Source organism: Scophthalmus maximus, chromosome 4 (assembly GCF_022379125.1).
Source record: "Scophthalmus maximus strain ysfricsl-2021 chromosome 4, ASM2237912v1, whole genome shotgun sequence".
Lineage (NCBI taxonomy): Eukaryota > Metazoa > Chordata > Actinopteri > Pleuronectiformes > Scophthalmidae > Scophthalmus > Scophthalmus maximus.
In genome coordinates this window covers 14,946,036-14,970,966 of record NC_061518.1, presented here as the reverse complement: position 1 = coordinate 14,970,966, position 24,931 = coordinate 14,946,036, and the positions used below count along the sequence as shown (strand labels likewise).

Below are 24,931 nucleotides of genomic sequence, written 5' to 3'. Positions count from 1 at the left end.
CAAGTGACTCAAAACCGAAGGAGTTACACTCACCAAGGGAGCAAATGCTGTCGTCGCTATCGACAGTGTCGTCGTCGTTGTCGTCGTCATCTTCAGAGACTTCATCACCGTTACTCAGTGGTATCGAAGCTTCTCAGGTGCCCTCCTTAAATAAGAATCTCACCACCTCAGTGTCGTCTGAAGCCTCATCATTAATCTCTCATCTCTCATCATCATTGTCACCATCCACATTAAATTCAGCCAAACCAACCATGCTCCCAGGCTTTGCGTCACCACCATCCTCATTTTCCTCTCCTTCACCCGGTCTGATCTCGTCGATAGATTCTGACCACTCACAGCGTGTGACTGACGCGTTCTTTGTCCTTACAGAGGCGGGGACAGATGAGTTAGACGCCGGAACGTCCCACGCAGTTGCACTCACTTTCCTCAAAGAGCAAGAGGCCAGTCTGTCCCCCTCTCAATCCGTCAGAATTACGCTTCCTGCGGGGCCTTCTGAAAGGACATCTCAGGTACCGCCTCTGACCCCGCAACTGGACACCACGACAGCCTCTGTGAAGCTGAGCGCCACAGCCGAAGCTTCAACCGCCGGAACTAAAAACGCCACCACTACCACGCCGTCCCTGAGCGTCACCGCCGGAACCACGCAGTCTACCACTACTACCACACAGCCGCCCGCTGCGGTTACCGAGAGAGCCACCACCACCACAACCATCAGGACTCCGACCAGCAGGAGAACGTTCACTCCACATGTCCTGAGAACAAGCCCGGCCCGGGGGGCCACCACCGCTTTCATCTCCCCCTTCACCACCACCACAGAGGCTCCTCCGCAGCAGTGCAACATCACAGAGAGAATGTGGGTGAAAACAGGTAAACAAGACTTGTTTATCTATAAAAAAAAAAGAAAAAAGAAAAGTATTATTTCTCTAACATGCTTCATCCGGTTTGTCCTTATTTCTTTATGTTTGTATTTTTTTTGTCTCTGTTAGTCGTTTCTATCTATGTGAGAAGAAACAGGCTGGACAGCATCCAGAGGCAGAACCTGCGGAGGGGACTCAGTCAGGGCCTGCGAAAAGCTCTGAATGACACTTCTGCCCAAGCACAGGTCAGCCTGTTATTAATTGTTGTCAATCACTGAAAATATACTTAACATCCATTTATTCATATGTATAGAATCAAAGATAGCAGGAAAAGTTTGCAATCCTTGAAAGAAGTGCTCACAATCTCTCAGCGACTTCAGGCCAAAGGGGGTTATTTTACCTAATTGCAGATTTAGAGTGAAAAAAAACGCTTTTTTTAATACCTCCACAGCATCAACCAGCACCAATAGACAGAACCAGATTCAACAGCTGGGGTCAGTTGTCGCAAATCTGAAACCAATTTGTGTCACAAAAAGCAGAGGTAGCATCCAAAAGTTAAATGAGTTCAGAAAGGAAGAGCAATTGTCAGTCTAATAACTTCCGTCGCACAAAAAGAAATGCATTATTACCTCCGCCAAGGCCGAATGATCCTACACAATTGTCTCCTCCTTACTGTAGAAATATAAAAGAGCCAAGGGACTGGTCTGATACCCTAAAGGATTTATTGGTCATAAAACATTGATAAAGATAGTGTGAAAAAATGTTTTCCTGGATCCATTCCCTTAATCCGCATCCACCCCAAAATGTAATGGGTTCTTCCCTGACCCAGGCCACACCCCTCCGACGAGTGAGGTGGAAATTGGTTCTGTAGTTTAACAAACCAACAAACAGACACAGGTGAAAACATAGTAATAAACATCTTTTAACACTGATGAACGGTAAAGGGTTCTTCATTTTGCCCTCACCAGAAATGCAGTGGTTTATTAGCATGGAGTGAGTTAGACACTTAAACCAAGGACCCTCATGTAGGCTACGTGAAAAGAGATGAGGACTAATATAGAAATTAGGTTGACTGAGTGTGTCCCAGAAGGCAGTGGGTGAAGACACATATTTGTGTAACTGTACCGGCACTAATACAAGATGTAGGACATGAAAATAGCATGTGCTGTGGATGAGAACTGTAGCTCCCGTTGCCTTTTATTCACAAGACGCAATCTTTTATTTGACAACCAGCGAGTCCGTTCATACTTCACCAAAATCTAATCATTAGAAGTGGACACAGCAGATTTAGTTGAACAAAAACTCAATCTACTGTAAGCATTTCCCCTGCAATAATAACAAACCGATACTGTGCGCACACACAAGGATCTTTCTGTCTGTGGATTAGCCGTTTGTGGAACCAATCATGGTTCCCACTGTGCCCAATCCGTTCTCTCTGTCCAATAAGCCTCTAATACCTCGGTGTGCATCTCTAGCACCTCTTTGCTATGAGGAGATGTTAAAGTGCAGTCAGGGAGAAGTCGAAATGTGTATGAGGATGTGAAAAAAAACCAGACTGAAGTTTAGAAGTAAATGAAACAGCAGCTCCATAAAGAAAATCCCTCCTCCTAGTCTCCGATGGTTCGGAGTTGCCGGGCGAGTGTTGCAATTATAAGCAAGTGTTAAGTACATCTGTGTGTGTGACCATGTCTTTGTGACTGTGTGTGTGTGTGTGTGTGTGTGTGTGTGTGTGTGTGTGTGTGTGTGTGTGTGTGTGTGTGTGTGTGTGTGTGTGTGTGTGTGTGTGTGTGTGTGTGTGTGTGTGTGTGTGTGTGTGTGTGTGTGTGTGTGTGTGTGTGTGTTCACTCGCATATCTGCATTCCAGTGAAATGTCCCGTCGTGTTGTATTTCTCAATGTGGAAGTATCAAATGATTCAGAGTGAGGCCTGTGTGTTCGTCCTGCCCCGTGTGAAGGTCAGCGCTCTCACATGTTCACTCTGAGACGCACTGTGGTCTCTGAAGGTGTCTTGCTTCAGTGCACTCCTGTCACCCATTTCAACGTGGCAAGGGTTCCTTTTAGCAGCAACGCTCCCTCTCTCATCCAATGGGAAGCCAGCTGTTGGCAGGGGAAATTGCCTCTGTGTTTAATTATAGGTTATAAATGGATGGGAGGAGAGTGATGTGCCTTGCTGATGCTGAAAAGAAGATGAGGAATAGACGAAATGAATTGGACCACAAGACTACAACAATTTTGAAGCTTAAAAAAATAAATGAAACAGTAAAAAACTCTTTTTTGTGTCTTCAAGTCGGGGCTATTCGGTGACTTGAAGCTTTTTTTAAATGCCAAAAGTGAGATCTGCCGGGTTAATCTGTTGGCAGTGTTCTTTGAGATAGAGTTAGTGGGTGCGTCACCAATCTTTGGCTTGCTCGAAATGCCATCTCTTAATAACACCTTTACACGGGTAAAGCCGGAGAGGATGAAGTGATAATAAAGGGCTCTTTTCACGGAGCTCATGAGAAGGCTGAATTGTGTGGAGGCAGAGCGGCGACTCTCAGATACTCGGAGACTGTTTGGCCAGTGGATCCCCCGTCTGCACAGGCTTCCTGATGGGTTTAGATAACAGGCCTGAATGGTTTCACCTCTCTCTCGCTCGGTCGGTCTTTCTCTCTCACGCACACACACACACACACAGTTTTGCTGCATCTGACATGTTCCCTTTTCACACATGTCAACAAACAGTCAACTCTCGCTGACAAGCACGTGTACATTTTTTTGACACAGTTACAGAGCACACACAGATTTCTCCTTTGTTTCTGCGAGAATGAGGACGCGGTGATACCTGGCCCCCTCGAGTCAGAAGCGAAGGAACATAAGCCTCTTTGTCCCAATCTCCCTATTTAACAGTCTCTCCCACGTCTTGCTCATCTCTTACTTTCTCCTCTCTCTCTCTTCATTGCAGCCCTTCACCCTCTCCCCTTCACTTATCTGTATGCCACAATCGCTCTCTCCTTTTCCTTATGCTCATTAGCAAATAGTTGGGATGTGCTCTTAAGTGCTCCATCGATCCAGTGCAAGTTCAATGACTTGTCATTCAGCTCGTTTCCTGATATGACTGACTGGCAGTTTAATTCAGATCCAGTCCGAGGGACCATACCACTTTTCATTTATTTATGGTATGAGAATAAACATTAATCTTCCGGCCCTGTTGACTGTAAACATTTTGACTTGTAAAAGTAGGAAGAGCCCAGGTGTTACTAACAGCATTAACATCTGCTCTGTTCTGTTCAAGCGTCACAGTAAGCCGAGAACGCGTGACAGTGAGCAGCGTGCATGACACCAGGTCCCCGAAACTGAAGCAGCTTAACAGAATCCAGCCATTATTATTATCAATTATACATGTTTTTTTCTCACTGTGACATGTCTCAATTCGAGTGAATTTAATTCTGTACTAAAATGTATTAAAGAAAAAAGTGGTCGGCACCATGATACCACAAGGTGAAGATTGTCAACTGTCAGAGACTTTATGAAAACGAGTTGTCAAGAGGCAGCTATCAATTTAACACCGCATCCGGTTTGAATTTTTGCAGTGCATAGTTTACAGGAATCAAGATTATATATGTACGTTTATGTCAAGCACTATTGATCTATATATTTAAATCAATTTAATATATATAGATATAATTTAGATTTGAGATTGCTTTTAGCAATGATAAGTGCTCTATAAATTAAATGTATTATTATTATTATTATTATGTTCATGATTTAAAGGGGCCATATTATGCTCCACGTATATTTGGTTATCTGGGGTGTCTGCCAGCCCACGGAGAATGAAAAGAAAACAATGAGTCGTTGATTCGTGGTTTGGGTTGATCGTGCAGACGGTCTGCAAACGAGCCATTCACAGCCCGCGCCTCAAGTGACGTAAGTTGACCACTCCCCCAACCTGAGCAGCACCTCCCCCCCTGAAGTGCGGAAAAACTGATCGCGTCTACGCCATCATTTTCTCACGGCTTCCGGCGGTCGGTCGCCGCTCCCGGCTTGTGGCGGTCGGTCGGTCGGTCTCGGCTCCTGGCTTGCGGCGGAGGTCGCGGCTGCCGGCTTGCGGCGGAGCTAGACTCGCGGCCGGGATGTCGTTATCGTTCTATCGCCCAGCCCCTTGTGCTCTGTGTGTAATTATGGAGAACGTGTTCTGGACCTCCCGGGTCTCTACGTCGTGTATGTGACTTGTTACATGTTGTCATGGCAGCAGACGCGAGGAGGAGCTTTGCGGAACACGAAGGGAGGGGGGCGAGGAGTGAGCAGGAAAGCGCTGGAATCGACCGTAGTTTCACAGGGCTGTTTCTACAGAAAGAGGAGGGTGCTGTGTGGCTTGATCCTTGAGGTGTTTTGACATGGAATGGCAAAGACATGTAGTTCACACACCTGAAAACCAATGTAACTTGTGTAAAAGGGGGCATAATATGGGCCCTTTAAGTATGTCTAATGGAATTCAAAACATTAGTTGGCGACTACTAAGATCCACTAAACAAAGCAACCTTGAGAAAGAGTTAATCCACTTCTCCGGTTCAATCATACTGATTGAACCGCTGCCTTATTTGATTATGTGGAATAACAAACTGGGTAACTGAATAGAGCAGAACAAAATGTCAGTTAATCAAAGTTTCAGCTGGGGCTATCCGTGCCGAGCTCACAAGCCAGCCTTCACTTGATGTAGCCCTCTCACTTTATCTGTCTCTGCGTGGGGACGAGGAACAGCAACAAACCTGGGCAGCAGTTACAAAGCCAGAATGAAGAAACTACACCACCGACGTGCAGATACTATATGCTTTTGGTTTTAAGACCTGTTTTCCAGGTATCACACACTTCTGGAGCACCATGTTTTATACTGTATTTACTGTAGTAAAACAGTTACAGGTTATAAGATGTTGAATGTGGTTAAAACTTCTCACCACACCCATTAGTGATGCTGGATGTGGTCAGGGGGTAAACAGGTTTGAAAAGTCCTATCAAAGAGATAAGACACTCAAACACAGTTTTTCCAGCCAGACTTTAAGTTGCTGTCAAATATCACCCGTTCAGGTATGCGCATTGATAATTGTTTAAAAAGAAATAAAGCAATTTGGCAAAAACACTTAATTCTCTTTTTTACTTCACGCCCTCAGGTGGAGACTGTATTTGGCTCTCCCAACATGACAGTGGCTTATCACGTGACCGGAGGGGACATAGTCTACCCCCCCTCTGTGGTGCTGGAGGGCTTGGACTCCTATGGTCGCGATAAGCTGATCGCAGACCTGCGACAGTATCTCCCCATGGTAACAGCCCTGCCCCTCCCAGCTGCGTTATGGAGACCCGGCCCGGCCGCGGGCTTCCAGCTGAAAACAGGTCAGTTGGTGTGCAGTCGGGATCACAGGGAAAGAAATGAAATAACGCAGAGATCAGCTGTGATTGTGCACTGGAGACATTTCAGTGGAAACTAGATTTGGAAAGTTTGAAAAAATGTTGTGATACCACAACAGAATATTGCGTTGCTGGTCAGAATCTGTGTTAAGGTTTGTACGGTGTCATTTTTGTGTCGGCTCATCTGTTTGTTTGTTTTATGTTCCAGTGCTGCAGTTTGTGGGAGCAGGTGATAATCCTCGGTCCTGCCGATTCTCTCAAATGATGGAGCAGAGGCTCGGAAAGGTGTTTTCAGAAGCACAGGCCAAAGTGCTCAGCGCTAACAGCAGGCTCTCTGTTCAGGTACTGCGGTGGAACAAGTGCGTTATCCTCATAACACCGTGTAGGTGCTGCCCTTACCGTTACACTGGTAAAGTTGTGATTGTTTAATGTGCAAAGAGCCATCCAACAAGTCACATACAGTACATGGACATACATGATGGTTTTTAATTTAATAGATAAAGCTTTAACAGTTTTATTAATTTGGGCATCAACATTACCACGTGTTTTTTTGTGATTTGTAAGCTACAAACTGATGCAAATTGTGTGCAATTTCTGCAAATTGTCCCACCAGGCTTAGCCTTTTAAAACAAGTGCTGCTTCTCAGATGCTAATTAATTATGTTAAGGGAGGCGGTGTTTGTATTAATTTTAACCAGCTGCCACTTTAAAGTGCACCCTATATTAAGGCTAATGGTTATGCATGGATGAAAAAAAAATATTCTAGAGTATTTTTGTACTCTTTCATGCCTTGCCAGTCGTGCTTGTTGATCATATTCGTTATGGTTGTCAAACCACGAGAGTAATTGATTAAAAAAATAATAATAATGTTTTGATGTTATTTCTCCGTTGTCAATTTCTTCTACAATATCCGCACTAATCTTTTTAGATTTGCACATTATAGTTAAGTAATCCCAAGCATTGTTATACCTGCATGTGTTGTCTGTGCCCTCTTCTTTGTCTGACTCCTCCCTTCCTGTTTTCTGCCCAGATGCTGAGTGTCACCCAAGCAGCAGGCTCTCCTGCTGTGTCATTGGTCTACACTGTGAGTAATGGCACTGTCTTTCTTAATGGCACCACTGCCTCAAATCTCCTTGGTCAGCTGTCTGCTGAGCTGGTGGGCTACTTCCTCTTCTACCCACCACTAATCATTGCTGAGCGTAAGTTGAAATTTGCATTCTGAAATACGTCTGTTTGTCAGGAGTTAATTCAACAGCCTTACGAGAAGAGACACCACGAGTGGCTCTTGTGTTCTCTTGGGGATGATTTGTTCTTCAGATACAAATTCGATTCAACAAAAAAATAGGTGTGGTTTTTCCTTGTATTGACGCCTGCAGGAGGTTCTCTATACACTTTTCACAGAGCTACCGTGTTTCTCATCGTCATCTTCCCACTTTTGTATTCACCAGTATCCATTGGTTTTATTTATAGAAATGAAGACCTGATAAAAGCTTAGAAATTGCATTAGATTTAATTTCGTCAAAGTGATGAGTTCCGATTGTCTCAGAAGATTGAGTGAACCTGAAAACCTGAGTGATGTCCAGGTTCTTAGTAATTGGATGTTTGTGACTTTTCTGCTGTTTTAATGATCACAGTTCCCCCCCCCCCTTATTTTCAGATTGAGTCACTTAAACATTGTTAATGCAACTTAGACACAACTAAGCCAGTCCCTTTCATCTAGGCCTCCTTTGAGGGCACAGTCAGCCTGGCGCTCCGTCTGTGTTCGAGGTAAACTCAGAGAAAAACAAATGTAGAGTGACAGGGACTCGGCGGGAGTCTAAACAGCAATCCCAGTTGAGTCCCAGTGTGCAGCCTGTTTCCATCCCCACTACTGTAACTGGGGGGTGACATGTATGCTGCTCAATAGAGGGAGATAAGGCAGATGCAGAATCCTATAATAAATTGAGACATCATTTTCATGGTGCTTCATTGTGTCCTGAAGGCCTTGATCACAGTTAATTAAAAATTTTGGTTCAGCGCACATGCACACAGTTTCACCCAGAAAGGACATGGACATTTTCTCTGTCAGGATCAATGTCCATCAGGAATCAGGAGGACGCATTCTGGATGTGTGGTTTCCTTGTGTTGTATGTGTAAACAAAAGCCATGGGACAGGAGTCTCTTATCTGCCATTGTTCTAAAGCAGTAACAAGTGACATCCTCCATTAACATACCCAAACAGAAGCAACATGTCATGTGTGACGCATTTTTTTCTTGAGATCTCTATAGAGGCCAACTGCAACGAGCAGGATAAACAATCCTTCCTGTGCAGCAGTCTTTTCGGCGAGTTGACGCGGGGGACTTCAGTCATCCGTTTCATGCACATCTAATGGAACAGATACGCTTATATAACCGATCCAGCTGTCCACGCAGGCTGTCCACAACGACGCGTGTTTCACTTACGTTGCAAGTGACCTGCAGCGCATCTTCGTGCTATTTCTCGTTCAAGCTTCTTTTCTTCAGATTTACATGTGTGAAATGCACTGATTGTGTGCCGGGCACCGAGTTCTTCCGGAACACAGTCCATGCTGTGCCCAAACGCCTCCTGTGTGGACACTTGAAGAGGACCAGAGCTGCCTGCTCTGCTAATGAGCTGCCTGGACTATGCGTCCTGAGTGGGCACGTTTTTTACAGGTTATGTGTGTGATAGTGGCCTCTTTATCTGGCATGATGTGCAAGATAAATGTGTTTTTTTGCTCATCAAGCTCATTGAAGCTTGGAGAAAAACTATAAAAAAGACACTCTGGTTTTAGGAGGGCAAGCTGCCGTTAGCCTGGCTGTGGCTTGAACAGGCCCACGCCTGGAAATGGCACCTCTGTTAAGCTTTCAGAAATAGAAGAAATGTTAGGGGTGCCTCACCAGCTGCAGCGCGTTGATTTCTCCAGACTTGGTGTTTGCTCTTTGGTTTTGGACACAGGGCTCTGGCCACGCAAAGATCATGCTCAGGATCACTGCAGAGTTTGCTTGAGCTATTACTTAATCCAGGGATTCCCTGTATTACCAGCTGGCTGAGCTCAGACTTGCTCAGCCCAGAGGGCAAATGGACTGTGGATCTCCTCTAACTGCTCAGAGGATTACTTTCTGGACCACAATTCACAGAATTTACAGCCAAATATTCCTGTTCAGTCAAGTGGTGTAGGTTAAATAATATGCATCTATCAATCCCACGAATGCAAGACTGAAATGCTGAACCCTCCTCAATTGGTCATCTAACTTGGGACAGACCAAAATTAATGGAATTTCAATGCTGCCTCCCTCAACACAAATGTTCTTTCAAAAAGCAGCATAGTGAAAGTTTACGTGTCCACCATGGGATCCGTAAAGTTCCTTTTCTTCCTATCTTAATCGATGATAAACAATGGTAATAAACTCAGCCACAATCAGTGTGACAGAGTTTTAGTTGGGACTGTTTTCCTCATAGCTAATGAGGAACAACTGTTGAGACTTTTAACAGTTAGAGTTTCTATCATTTGTCTCCTGCAGTGTCTTTTTTGAATGGTCCAGATACGATTTATTAATAGTCGCCGGCTGAACCAAATACTTGGTAAATGAGGCACGATGTCAGAATATCCCCTCCATCCTTTATGGATGAGGTAAATGTGTACTGTCTGAACGCTCCAACCTGCAATGGATTATGGAATACCGGAGGCCACATATCTTGAATCTCATGGCTGCGTCTCCCAAATTGGGTAAAAGAAGGTTTCATTTCTCAGCCGAAATTTGCTTCTCCGAGCGGATGCTGCTCCTGCATCGTCAGTGTCACCGTGGGCAGATAGAAGTTTTGGTTTACACAGTTTAAATCAAGAAAAATTGAATCTCTGCTGGTAGGCATTAAATTAACGCTCACTTTGTGTTGGGATTGAATTAAGTTGGAAAGTGGAGTTACCAACGGGCAGGATGATTCTGTCGGGGGGGGGGGGGTGGGCGGGGGGGGGGGGGGGGGGGGGGGGGGGGCGACTACAGACAGAGATACTCAAACAGAGCAGGAAATGACACGGAGGACGACCCGGTGAGACAGGAGGCTGAGAGAAAGACTGAGAATGTGTCAGTGATTTTGCTCTGTTGGTTCTGTACCCGCACCATTAGTGATATTACACCGTTCACAGGAGGAGTCGGCATATGCTGGCAGCGGCCGCCTCACTTCAAAGCCAAGTAAATAATTAACAGTGGGGGATTCTCATGCCACCTTTGGCTCTGCTCTGTCGGAAAAAGGCCCAAGATCTCACACCGCTCCGAGGTGCCTGCTTGTAGCTCTGAATACTCGCAGCGTTCCTGCGGCGCTTGTGTAGGCCGGACTGTCGAGTTCAGCACTTTCACTCCCCCTCTGCTCTTCAACAGCGTCTCTCAGATGGAATATGAGTGTGGCTGTAACAATCATTGAACGTACAACTTTGAAAGATGCAAAATGTGAAATGTTGTTTTAATAATAGCTTTCTGTTTTTTTTTTATTTATTTACTGGAATAGCTTACAAATGTTCTTCCTCAGAATCTCATCACAAAACACCGGAGGCTCCTATTAAAAAATATTCGCCAACCAATATCCCACCATTCTTAGTAATAGAGAGCATTGAATGGATTTTGCCGACTGCCCTGCCCCTCTCTCCTCTCTCCTGTCATGCCAGAGTGTACGTTTCTCTCGCATGTCCGCTTTCACAGGCCACTGATACAACATTCCCCCAAACACTGCACCAGCCTCAAGCACAGGAGCCTAATCAGGCAGGAAATAGATGTAAGAGAACACAGAGACAACTGGAGCGCAGGCAGCTGAGAGCTCTCATGGCTTCTGTCTTCGTCTGACGTGCAGTGATAATGAGGCTTTAAGCTGAGACCTCAACCACACAACACGTGCCAAGGTGTAAACTGTCCCTCTTCTTCAAGGAAGGTTTTTGGCCCAGATTCCTCAAAAACAACATGTCTGGCTACTTCAGAATAATAGAATAGAATTTCTGTGTTGATACCAAAATGTATTTAATTTCTTTTCATGTCGCTGTCTTTGCAGCACTGGAGTATCACAATCTGAACACCTCCATCGCAACCAGGGACTTCTGGGTTATCACAGGTAGGGGTGTCATTTTCATTGAAAATGAAAAGCCATCAAACCTTCTGAGGAAACTTAATGCATGCGGTGTCACAGAATCCACCCATTGTACTGCAGGAAAACATGTTTGACCCTCTTGTGCTGCAGTGATTGTATTATCATGTGTATGGATCTCCAAAGTTGTCAAACGCAAAAAAAAAGAATCTGTCTTGAATATGTCATGGTAAACAGAAAAATAGAAAAACAAGATGCATACTTTGTGGCAGACATGTACAGAGACTATTTGTTAGTTGATTTCATGCTGGGCATCTGCGTATCATGCCTATAATCTAAACTGACCAATTCTAACCAATCATATGCATACGACTCCTGGGTGGTGTGTTGTTTCGTATTTACTCTGTGGGTTTCATGAATGACCACATATACCGAGCAGCTAGAATATATCTCCGTGTTCAAAGGCACCCACACTGTTATACTGTATAATGGATGGGCCTCTCGGATGAGGCTGTGTAGCTCTTAACCCCGCACTTACTGCAATGAGAGGCCGAGTCAGTTCAAGGTCATCCCCCAGAAAAAGGGATTTAGTCATATTGAACAAGATGTACAGCCGGGATTACTGCTTTTCATCTGTTGATAAAACAGATTACAACGGCGTTGGGTGATGTTTGACCACTGCAGGACAGCAATGAAACGGGCCCCCGGGAAACACAACCCATTGTTCATTGTTAGCTTATCAACTTGTTATGGCCATTTTTCACATTTGTTACATATCCATCAGACATAGAGCAACGTGAGACCACACACACTGGGGACCCTCTGAACCAAGCAGTGAAAAAAGTACAATCTGCAAGCCTCAAAATTTTGACATGGTCGTTCTTATGTGAGGGTCACAGAAAAACCAGGCAAGGACCACAAATGTGTTGTCAGTGTCTCGAAGGAAGTTTCACGCTGATATTACATTAGTTCAGAGCCATTTGTTAAGAGTCTGTATGCTTCATCTAAAGTGTCTGTTGGATGGTCAAACAGCATCCCACGAAACCTTTCAAATGCTGGAACTGGGAATCGGCTTCCGACAAATCTTTTAACTTTTTGGAAACTGGCAGTCCAACAAGTACGCCCCCTTCAACCAGTGACACATTGAGGCAGTTTTAAACTCCCCTGTCAAGCTGTCTTTTTTCCTTTTTGTCACTTTTCGTACATAAAGAGCATAACACTGCGAGTGCCTTTGAGGAAAAGGGGCCACAGTCACACTCACAGATGTGAGTGGACAGCCCTTCATAAGAACACCCCCCAGCTTTCACAGTCTTATTAGTGCTTTTCGAATTGAAGATTGTTAAATATAGTTATATCATTGTGCAATGACGGTAAAATGCACTGCTATAAAAAACATTTTGAAAAAAGATTGAGATTGATTTCTAATTCTGCCTCCATCCCTTCTTTGTTTGTGCTCCTCTCTTGCCAAGCCAATACTTTATTTTTTGGCCATCCTCTTTCTTTTGTCTACATTTGCAGTGATCCAGGACGTGGATAACGCCAGCCTGGAGGGACAGTACCAGAGCTTTGCCAGTTTAATGGAGCAGCGGCTGGCGGAGCTGTTTGTGTTGGCAGGCCAGCAGGGCACTCGCTTTAGACGGGCCACTACCGTGGGCAGCTACACTGTCCAGGTAAGAAGCTGGCACGGCAGCCGCCAGGGGGGAAGTCTGCCAGGTCGGAGGTTTTCTGGAACAAAAAAAAAACAGCCTTTGACGCACGGGGTTAGAGAGTGAAAATCTTTTCAGATTTTAGATTCTGACGTTTTTGCTGAATGCCCTGGCATATCAGTCAGACGTCTGTTGAAAGCATTAATCCAATTTTTTTTGGTGGGGGGGGGGGTTTATGGCTTATTTCTCACAGTATGAATATTTCATGAGATGTTGATACACGCTTCTGCTCACACTTGTATGATTACTTGTGGTCAGCCCCTTATAATTAGGGAGCGTCTCCGCTCGTCATCTGCTAATTGCTCATCACAACAAGCCAGAGGTTGAGTGTTTTACTAAACAAGTGCTCTTGTGGGGTTTTTTTCCCCTCTCATGAGACTCTGAGCTCAGATGCATGGTTTTTCTTCAGCTTTTCTTCCTGAAATGGGAGTTATTGGCCATCCAGTAACAGCTGATACTGAGCGTAATGTGGTTCACGGAAACACAGTGTGTACATTTTCTTTTCTTCTCTGATCAGATGGTGAGCATCCGCAGGGAGTCAGGGGTGAAGAATCCAGCAGAGATGACCTACTACGTCCAGCACGCTGGTGCCCCTCTATCGGGCGCGTCAGCCGCCAAGGTCCTGAACACAGTGGACTCTCAGACCATGGCGCTCACCCTCGGCTACTTTGTCCAGCTGCAAGCAGAACGTGAGCAAGGCATTGTTCTAGCAGATAAACAGAAGCGCTGGCAGACAGACACGTCATGTGAAACCCATGTCTCACGCGGAGTTCATAGCGAAGAGCTGGCGCTGGGGTGGAGGCAGAGGAAGAAAAGCTTGAGAAAACTTCTTTGCTCTCTTTTCTCTCTGAAATGCTCCCGGCAGGACTTTGTTTGTTTGGGCTGCAGAGCTGCCCACTGCTATGTGGAGGGGGGGGGGGGGGGGTCAAGAGAGAGTGGGAGAGAGAGAGCATGCTGCATCCTCTTATAGATTATTGACTATAATAGCGGAATCAGGCTCAGTATATGTCAGGTGGTGTTGCGTGCAGTGTCACTGAGCGTGGGTGTGACGGATGCTTCTGTGTGTTTTAGCAGGAGAAAGACGGTTTTCCTTCCAGGTCAATAGACTAACTATGCCTATTGGATGCTGTGTAATGATATGATCATGGTGAAAGAGTGTTTTTTTTTCTTCCTTTTTCAGCCGTGGTGAAGAACCCTCCTAACAACCTTTGGATAATTGCTGCAGTGTTGGCCCCCATCGCCGTAGTGACACTCATAATCATCATCATCACGGCCGTGCTGTGCAGGAAGAATAAAAATGACTTAAAAGCTGATGCCATCGGCAACCTCAATCCCCGAGCTAAGGTACCTCTCTCTCTTCTCTTTCCATGCATCTGCCCGTCCATCTTGACGTAGGCGAGAGCCGAAATGATAATCACATCTTTATGTTGATAATTGATTCGGTCGTTCTTCTTAAATGTAATAGTTTGCGGTTCTTTTTAGGTTTATTACATTGTAAACTGACCTTGATTAGATCTTAGATGGATGTTCAGACAGAACTAGGTATTTGAAGGTCTTGGGTGGTGGGAAAGTGGCATTTCCCACTAATTTTTTAACACTTTATTTCAAAATTATTAATAGATTAACCTTGGGAAAAAATCCGGCACATCAATTGATAATGAAACTCATTTGCAGTTGTAGCACTCGGGCTACTATGTCAGTGCAATGAGCAATGTGCTGGTGATTTTTTGTTTGCAGATTAAACCAACGCTTTATTTTACAGGTCTGTAAATTAGGATTAATTTCCAAATCATTTCGTAGGACGTTTCCAGGATAGTACCATGTAATTTTGTTTAATTATAGGTGAAAGAGAGAGTGATCAGTTGGCACGCAGGGGAGCAGGTGAGCTGAACGTTTAACTTGAAAAAACAAACAATAAACTCTACATGAGTAATTGAAGTAACTAAAATAACTATAGTCTAAGAATCATTTTTTTTATTTTGTAATTAGTGCAAAGTTACATGGTTCTTTCCAGGAAACCTTAAAAACATTATTGAGATGTATTGGAAATAAAGTTTCCCCCAATATAACTGAAGTTTATATTGTTTGTTTTGTTTTGCATCTTTTGTATCTATGTGTAATTGCATATGTATGAGCTGTTGTAGCGCACGGGCTGGTTCATTGTCAATCTGAAACATTTCCTCTTTCTCCTGCTTTCAGATGGCGTATCGGAGAGATGTGGGCTATTATCACCAGGTATCTGCCCGTCTCTGTATCCTCTAATTACCGATCTCTGTTTTCCTCTTCAGCGCTCAGCTATGCCAACAGTAGGATTTGAATGAGATTCTGTGCAAACATCACCTATGATATATTTCAATCAATCCTGCTGTGCTGGTGGAAACTATGGATACGAGAGCATGTTGGAGTAACAAACATTTCACAGTGAGATTTCTGCAGGATGGAAGGCTGGTATTACCCGTTCTTCTGAAAGCAGATAGAAAGACTAGACTTTACAGAGAATGGTTAATATGGATATCAGTTTTTCGAGCAGAATGAGTGTGATATTTGTTTGTTTTGTGTTGAAGATTGCACACTGTTTCCATCATTGTTGGATCGAAGGTGTCACAATGTCCTCATCAAAGTTGATCTCTCCACCTCCATGTCTGTCCTTTTTTGTGCTCAGTGGTTCACTGTTGTACACCGGGCTAGAGTAATGAAAATCCAGAGTATAACACTCAACATGTCCCACTGCTTTATTTATAGAATATCATTACTGAAGAACCATAGAAAACCTCCGGATTAAAAAGCGAAAGCGACTTCAGTGCCGCTGTCAGAGCCGTTAATACGACAGAAACTCGGAGGTCTCATCATTTAGAAACAGCAAAAAGTTGTATTCCTTCAGATGGGAAAAACCAGTGAACCAACATTTTATGTTTATTATTGGTTCTTTCTAATTAGAAAATGTAAAAATCTAGGAATTTTTTTTAAAAATGCTCAAAGTGACATTGACTCCTAAAATTTTAATGTGGCTCTAGCACTCCTCTCTCTCTTACTTTCACTTTCATCACATATCCTTGTTAGAATTTTCACTTTTGAGACCTGCTACAGCAGCACACACTCACACACACACTCTCTCCCTCTCTCTCTGTGTGTGTGTTTGTGTGTGTGTGTGTGTGTGTGTGCGTGCGTGCACGCGCTATTGGAACAAAGAGCCATGTTCTTAAGTCTGTAGACTATCACTTATTGATTCGGAAAGTTATGACACTCCAAGAAGTCCTGAATATTTGAGTGTGTGTACTGGTGTGTGTGTTGGTGTGCAGTTAAACTCATTTGACCCCATCTGTACCTGTTGAGATATTTATAGAGAAGCGTGTTGGGTAGATCATGAGTCCTCTTCCTCCCCCCTTATTCTCCAATGATGTGTTCTTACATTAAACTTCATTATTATATTTCTGTGCAAGTCTGAAAGTCTCATCTCGTCACCGCCCTCTGAGTCATTCTTGACAAGAATTTGGAAGAGGATGAAAAAGGGCCTCGGTTAAATCTGTGCTTATCTGTTTCAAACCAGAGCCACGCAGTCATCCCAGTCCAGTTTCTTAAATCCTCTGGACATTTCTTCAAAAAGATACAGTTTTGAGCTATTTTCAGATGTACATCTCTTCATTTCTCCAGTGAATGGGTGACTCTTAATGACCACAGATATGTGAAAGGAAATTAATCTTCCTAAGGCTGTCTCTTTTATCTTTCTCCATTTTCGCTCTACCTGTCCACCAGCCAGTCCAGGGTTTTGACTATGCCAAGCAGCACCTGGGCCAACAGGGAGGAGATGAGGAGACCCTCCCTGTCAGTCAAGACACCTTAGTGATGTCCCTGCAAATTCGAGACACGCCACTTTCTCTAGAAAAAGCCCTGCAACAAGACGGAACTGCCAACAAGAAAAGCCTCAGCTCTGACAAACACAGAAGGTACTGTTTTTTTTTCTAAGCATAGTCATCTCCTGATGACGTATCAGCAAAAAAACAAAAAAACTAATATTTTCAATGATAAAGGACTTGACTGACCTAATATTGTTATTGTACTAACGTAAACTGTTGATTAATCTGGATGATTTCAACCTTTAAGTTACATTTTAATCTGGATGTACAGTAGCTGAAGTCATTCCTTACTTATATCCAGTTCAAAAGAAGATGTGATTTACTTTATTTTGGAGCTTGGAAGATTAAACACTGCATGAATCGGGATTATGACAGTTTTAATAGATACAATTCAAACTTTACACATGAAAACATGAGGACACAGTCGATTTGAAAATGTATACAGAGTTGTGTGTGCAGCTTCATGACAAACTATACCCCAAACAATAGTTCAAAATCACCATACGGACTTGAAACTAATTTTGAATTCTCCTTACTTTTTGTGTCAGAAAAATATGTGCTGTACTGCAACTTTTGTTCATAACTGGGATGAACATATATTCTTAGATCCTTAATACTAAATTGACTTTAGTATTAAAGAGTTAATGGTAAGGATGGTGCAGAGGAAAGGCCTGAGCTCAGATACAGGTTGTATTTGTCTCAGTTAACATGTTGCATATCGGAGAGAAACACATTGCTTCCTCAGCCAGATGACGGTCAACTCAACCATGTCAATTCAATCTCCGTCAAAATGAGCTGCAACCCAGGCACCGCCCATTGTCTGATTTTTCCGCAAATGTTCCTGCTGTTTGTGAATGCATCTGACTCGGACAATTTGTCCGGACCTAATTTTCCCGTCATTTCCCAGAGTTGATGTCTGAAAACAGCTATAAGACCGATGGCAAGCATCCAAAGTGTAAAATATTTGTTTACAGTATGTGTGTGTGTTATCTCAAGGATTGCACCGCTGCTCTGTCAGAGAGCCCCTGAGGCACATAGAGAAGGGGAGGCAGGACGATAAAACACAAAAATCCCTCTCACCCCATTGTCTGTCCTCGTTCTACCCTGATACTGAGTGACAGGCGGTTATTAACAGAGCTCGCTGTATGGGCAGGTGAAATGGACCATTTTGCTCATCTGACAGTCAGTGGCCGTGTTTCTGAAATTAATTGCCATGTTAAATCATGCTAAATTATTAGGTCGAGTAAAAGCAAAAGGGCAACATTTTTCAAAGCCATGCATTATAATGAGATCCGCGGAAATTTATGTGACACCGTATGGGATCTATGGACTAAAGGTCCTGCAGTAATGATTCCGGAGGCTCCCGAGGCAGCGAAAGTTGCTCACTTGTTGTTTATCAAACTATTGGTCTAAAAGGTTGCTGTGATTTTATGAGATCAGGCCTTGAGATATAATCATTCACAAGTGTGTTCCATTTTTCAACCAGCTGTATGCTGGACACAAAAACCTTGGGTCTTCTATAAAATACTGAGAGAAAGTAACAATATACATCAAAACCTAAAACCTAATTATTAGAGAGTCTATTAGAGTCTTTTCGGCTCTTATTAGTCACACAGAGGTAGATTACATCTAATTAGGAGAAGGAGATATGACAATGCATTACAAAAAGTACATCCAATGCATTTCAAGTCAATGACTAAACTTAAATTAGAAAAACCCTGAACCAGGTGAACAGTCACAGTCTATGAACTAGCCTTTGCCTGAGTTTTTACTTAAAAATGTTAAAACAGTGATCATATTTTCCAGTTCAACAATAGAGTACAGAGTATTTTTATTTGGATATTTCTGCTACTTCGCAACATATGTTATAGCGAGTGGAGAATCAGATATCCTGCAACTGCAAACAGGATTGTAGCTCTCAACTTTGGCGCTGAGACCATTGGCAGATGAGTGACTGTGTGTAGAGTCACAATTATCATTGACGTCTGAGGCGAAAGGCGAAACATTTGATTCTCCTGTTGTACCTCATGATTGAAACGACATATGTAGTTAAATGCCTGTTGATCGTGCCAAAGGCGATTTTGTGCGACGATGCTATGAGGTTACATAACTATTATTATTCGTCAAGTGTTGGCTCCAGTTAAGTGACAATTGCCTCTTCCTCTCTGAAGTCATTCCTTCACTTGTTCTAGTGTCACACATCCGTTAGCCCCTAATCACCAATGCAGGATCAAATATACAACCCTCTCATGCAGCCAAACTTTTCTGTACACCTTAATTAATTTTTTCATGCGACACGTCTTTGTCGAGCCTGTGACAGTAGCATGGAGCCAGCTCCCTGCAGCGCGGCCTCGACGAGTGCAGGGGCGGGCAGCCGCTGTTCCGCTGCCTCTCTTTGCTGTTATCATTTTTACCAGACAATTAGAGGACAGACCATGGTGCTTTGATGTCACTGTCAGCCTCATGGTCCTCTGAGCCGCCGCTTGATCAGCTCTAATTCCAACCACAGTACAGTGTTTGAAGCCTCTGAAACGAGAATTGGATAAAGCAGTTGTTTGTCCAATTAATGGGAGAACCAGTCCTGCCTTAGCCTGGACATGAACGCACAATAGTTTTGAAGAATGCATCCAGAATGCGTATGAGGCAGAGACAGATGGGGAAACATGAAAATGCACAAGTTCAGAAACGCAAATGTGCAGATGTTCAAATACGCACACACCAATTTGTAAGAAAATCCCCAATATTCCAGCATTATTATCATCAAATTGACCAGTTGGTGTGTTTGGTCTTTTTTGTGTTGTTAGAGTTTTGGGACAATCAGCAGATTTTTCTAGCATTTGTTATCTTCTCGCAGTAATATCAGTGAGTATCAATTAACCAAACCTGAACACAAAGGCCTGAATTGTCTCAATTCAACTGGCATTATTTAAAACAGGCAGTGTGTAGTAATGCAATGATGGTTTTAATATCAACACACATACATAAAAGTACAGTAATAATATACTATGTTTACTGGACTCGGGCTTGAGAGAGGGGGAGAGGAAGGTGAGGTTGTTAAAGCAAGCAATGACATAACCTGGCTGCGTGCCCAGCCTTCCGAGAGCTCACCGCCTTTCCTGTTGCTATGGTTACTCGCAGCAAGTTGCCGAGTGAGGACGGTTCCGTCATCAGCAACGAATCAGAGAAGCTGAATTCCAGCAGGAGCTTGACAGCGCCGAAAGTCACAGCGCAGCAGAAACTGACAAAGGAGGAGACGCGCAAGAGGGACGGTGAGGGTCACACACTGATGCAAATACAAATAATTCATTTTACGGCTCCTTTTGCAGACAAGGTCAGGTGTGTCACAGATGCCAAAAATCTTTTGCGGTTCCTTCCAGCATGACAAACTTCTCCAAATATCCTGGTGTCTCATGCACACAGGTGCTCTAAGAGAGAGGCACTGCCACTGCATCTTTTTTTTTATTTATATGGCCACACTTGAAGCATCTCAGCAGGAAGCTGAGATGGACCTCATGAATATGCATGAGACAGACTCTCTGCTGACATGATAAAATATGTGGATGCAGTGACACACTGACGAACTTTTACATGTTCAGTATTGCAAAAAAAATCAAAGATGCAGAGAGACCATATTAAGTGTTGGATCTCATGCCCTGCTCGGAGGCTTACTGTTCCACATGTGGTGGCTTCGAGTTAAATTAATCAAAATGAAATACTCTGCTTTTAAATTGGATTGCACTATCAAGATTATGAGGTTTTTTTATGGCTTTGAATAATTCTTGAGCTGAGTTGACGGAAACCTAGAATTGAATAATATAAGTTAAATATATATATATATAGATATATAGATATATCTATATATATAAAAAGTGCGAAGTCAGTTCCTTCCATATATCACAGAGATGCATTGCCACACAGCCTCAGAGCCCAAAGCTGTCTTTGTGATCTATTGTCTTTGTCTACCTCTTCCTCTGCTGATGCGGACAACTGATGAGGGTAGAGAGGGAGTGTGGCGGTTCGTTCCTCTTTGACTGACAATGTAATGATTAGAGGTATTTGTCGTCTCTTTGTGAGTGAACCCCCTCTCTGTTCTTCAGATCCATATGACTCCTCCTCTGGCTCCCTGCAGCTCATTTCCATAAAGCCCGTGGTGGCTCAGCCCAGCTACTCACACCCTGCATCATCTGACCGCAGCCAGGACTCAGCCATTGTTAATGGAGAGGTGATGCACATACACGTCTGTTTGTAGAGATTTGCCGACTGACATAGCACATAGACACAAATACACAACACGTCTATCAAAGGCCCTGAAATCCTATTTTCCCTGTCTGCCTCTTACTGTACTACGATTAGCAATGTGGTTTTAATCGAAAACACCATTGTCTGCCAAATTCAGAACAATTTAGTTTGAGCCGCAAACTCAATAAATGTAATGTAGAAAGAAAAGATTCAAGGAGCTTTAAAAGATGCATCCGTTATGTGAAATTAAACAGTGAAGGGAAAATGAACTGCATAGTTTAAATTAGGGGGATATATTTTGTGAAGATTTGGTAAGGTAAGATTATATATGTTTAAACTGTTTAAAGCTTGAAAGGGGCATTTTCTAGATATGTATTGTGAGTTTATTCCCCAGAAAATTGTATAATACAACCTCTACAGTGAACAGACTCGTATTACTAGATCGCAGAACAACCGCAATCAGCTGGTTCAATAACATGAACATTATTTATTCTTATTATTCTTTCACCCCATCTGTAATTTTGAAGCCAAGAACCTTTCTCACTGTGGTCATTGCACAACAGTGTCAGTTTTAGAGCTTCATCTTCTCATGAACGCTCTGATCTTTCATCCACACCTACCCTGTAAGACAATGCAGAACCAGACCACACACGGCGAGAAGCACGTTACGTCTATTTACGTCCTGATCCCCCCCATGTTCCTTTGCATCCCGCACTCTTTCCTCTCTGCAGGTAAACTTGGCTCTGAAGCAGAAGTCAGACATTGAGCACTACAGGAACAAGCTGAGGCTGAAGGCCAAGAGGAAGGGCTATTACGACTTCCCCTCCACCGACGGCAGCAGCAGCAGTCGAGCCCTGGCGCAGACACAGCGGCACGGCCATGAGAGGGCAGCCGGTGAGCATGGCAGACCACTGGAGCCTGATGATGAGCGAGGTTCCACTTATGTCAAGTCTCACAGGAGGTGAGGGTGAGGGGAGAGTGGAAAAGCAAGTGGAACCTGGGTTTGGCTGAGTGTAAACAGACAGTAAAATCCATGCTCACTTAAGGGTGTGAGGAGACTTCTCACCATGGCCAGTTATCTGTAACTGCTGACCCCTGCCTTGTCTAATTAGCTGATAAATAATTGAAACGGTCCCCTCTCTAATTCTGTCATTATCCTGTTGCACGGGGCAGTGAGAGACCCATCAGGTCTGTCTGATTAGTTGTATCCAAGTCCTGAGCTGCCATATTGGAGATAAGAGGATTGGCAGGGTTTTGAACGGTCCACTATGCTGGTTCTGTCCTGTGTCTGCTTCACAGGTCCACATAAAGATGGACCGCGTTTTGGATATTACAGATTTAGGTCAAGTGTTTATTTTTCCGAGATGAATGTGCCCTAACAAGCTTTTGAATTGTGTGTTAGTGACATGGAGGGCTGGAAGATAAGGATTCTAGCAGTAATTTACTGTAAAAAATTAGTGTGTGTGGTTGATCAGCTACAACAACAACAACAACAACAACAACAATAACAATAACACATATCCCCAGCTGAAGTGATATTTGCAGAGCACATCGTGTCTCTGATTGTACATCGTTGGTTGTTCTACTAAATGCCTTATCAATATTGCATCTTACTGTCGAAAAAAACGTCAAGACTATTCTTACATCTTGTTTATGATGTAGGCGATTATTTTTAACATATACACAGATCTATTGCAGAATAATCTTTCTAGATATGTATTCTATCTGGTAAGTTTCTCAATTTATATAACTTTCTGGAAGGGAAGTAAATATCTCTCCCAGCCTTGTTCATCATGTCTGGCAACAGTGAAGTCCTTCATTGTTCCAGATCTTCCCACCACCTCCCAGTCCCTTTCACTGCAGGCACACTACAACTACTGGCAAAAGAACTGAAGTGGTTTCATTTAATAACGACCTCCACTCCTCACTCTAATTGACAGGCACTCCCAGGTAGGGCAGACGGCCTATCGCAGCAGACAAAGTCTGAGCAGTCCCAGTCCTGGAGGGACAGAGATGGACCTGCTCGTAATGAGGGAGAGACCCAGGAGAGGCATCCGCAACAGCGGCTATGACGTGAGTCAAAATTTCATCCTCCACTGACCCTGTCTCCCAAAAAGATGTAAGTTTACCATTTGCTGACCATAACAAAGTGACCAACAGAGGGACACTGTGTTTGTAATGTGCATTTAAAAAGCTCTTGCACAAGTGATGGACTAGCAGTAGTAGCATTATTTGTTAATTTCAGTTAAACTTTTACCTTATTAAATGTTGTTAATGCACTAAGGCTGTACTATTCACAGTATATGTTTTTTTCCAATCATTAGTAAAGTCAGATGATAATTGAAAAAAAAGAGAACTGTTCACTCTAGTAAGAAATAGAACAATACAATTATCTGACAGATCTCGTCATTTCTCAATCTGTGCCTCATTGCCCTGGTTAAGACACGGTGCAGCAGCCGAGCTAGGAATCAGACATATTCCGCTCAGGTGTGGTTTCAAGTGTGCGACAGCAAGCTGAAGGAGAAGTGGTTCATTCATAATTAAACAGTCAAAATTTATACGGTCCTGTCATTTTGATACATAATGCATCTCAGGATGGCTGGTTTGTCTCTGCCCTTTTATTCCTCCATTGTGGCTCTGTATGTGGCTATTTCTGACATGAAGTCAGAAAGAGCAGATCTGCACCTAAATCTGTCCTTCTGTGAAAAAATAAATGAATACATATACACACACACACACACACACACACACACACACGCACAGTGATAGTAATTGAAATAACTGTTGTTTACCTGCCAACTATTTTGACCTGTCACTGCAAAAAAAACACATGCAGGTGAACCTGGCTCTGGTACCATGCACGTTGTCTCACTGACATCACTTGGGAATACAGGGTGGTGCCATGAGCAAAATGCCACAGGTCTAAACATGACAAACTTGATTAATTGTGTTACAGAAGGATCCTGACAAGCTGCACAAATAGAGCTTGTGCAGACAAACAGCACGTGTCTTGATATTAACCTTCCATTGTCTGGACTCTTTGTCGGTTTGTACTTGCTGTGGCTGAACTCAGTGTATAGCCTACTGTTCAGCTCTGTAAGAAATATGGCAGTTACAAGCTACACGGTCCACTTTCAGAACTCCTGGCCCTGTTGATTGCGGTGGGCTTGTGTAGCTGCAGGCCCCATCTCTGCAGATGCAAGTCTCTGTCGTTTCATGTTGCAGGGGGGCTGATTTATGAGGTGCACTATGCAGGGTCTCATGTGGCTACAGTCTATTCGCACTGGAAGTAGGGCAGCCTCAACTCATATTAATTTAAGACTGAAAATAAGGACTGGATGAATGGAAAAAAGGTTGGAAGGGGAAAAAAAGAAGAGGATGTGATAATCAAAAAAAATACAGAGACTTGGGAACATGTGAGAAAAGGATGGGAGAAAGATACTGGTAAAGTTGATTTGATGATTTGAGGCAATGAATATGCAGGGGAGACGGGATAAGCCCTGAATATACTGTGGAAAATAAAAGAGACTAAGACAAAGAAGATACAAAATAATATTAGCACACATATAGGAGGCTTCCAGCACCTGGTAAAATATTGTTTGCTCTTGCAATAAGTGCAAGTTAGCACCCACTGAAACAAACCGCCGAGTTCTGTGGCTCAATCTACTGTGACAGGACGTAACTCTTCCGTCTGACACGTCTCAGAAACTATTGTAACTCAGTCAGACATTATAGACACAGAACATGTCATTTTCCAGCTTTCTCAGTTAATATCCGTGCTAATTCAATAGGAAGTTTGAATTGAATCACTGATTCAGTTGGTTGTTG

The 24,931-nt window shown here is 43.4% G+C and overlaps 1 protein-coding gene across 2 annotated transcripts in view; it reads left to right on the top strand.

Annotated features, from left to right (window-relative positions):
• kiaa1549lb (KIAA1549-like b) overlaps positions 1-24,931 on the top strand; it is a 53,819-nt gene that overhangs the window by 23,491 nt on the left and 5,397 nt on the right. For both annotated transcript variants that reach the window (XM_047331718.1, XM_047331717.1), the window contains exons 3-17: positions 370-867; positions 987-1,102; positions 6,000-6,219; positions 6,443-6,576; positions 7,264-7,432; positions 11,272-11,331; positions 12,823-12,974; positions 13,528-13,699; positions 14,191-14,354; positions 15,210-15,245; positions 16,764-16,954; positions 20,003-20,133; positions 20,962-21,086; positions 21,835-22,064; positions 23,044-23,176. In XM_047331718.1, coding sequence (XP_047187674.1) covers positions 370-867; positions 987-1,102; positions 6,000-6,219; positions 6,443-6,576; positions 7,264-7,432; positions 11,272-11,331; positions 12,823-12,974; positions 13,528-13,699; positions 14,191-14,354; positions 15,210-15,245; positions 16,764-16,954; positions 20,003-20,133; positions 20,962-21,086; positions 21,835-22,064; positions 23,044-23,176 — 2,531 coding nt within the window. The remainder of the gene's footprint in view (positions 1-369; positions 868-986; positions 1,103-5,999; positions 6,220-6,442; positions 6,577-7,263; positions 7,433-11,271; positions 11,332-12,822; positions 12,975-13,527; positions 13,700-14,190; positions 14,355-15,209; positions 15,246-16,763; positions 16,955-20,002; positions 20,134-20,961; positions 21,087-21,834; positions 22,065-23,043; positions 23,177-24,931) is intronic.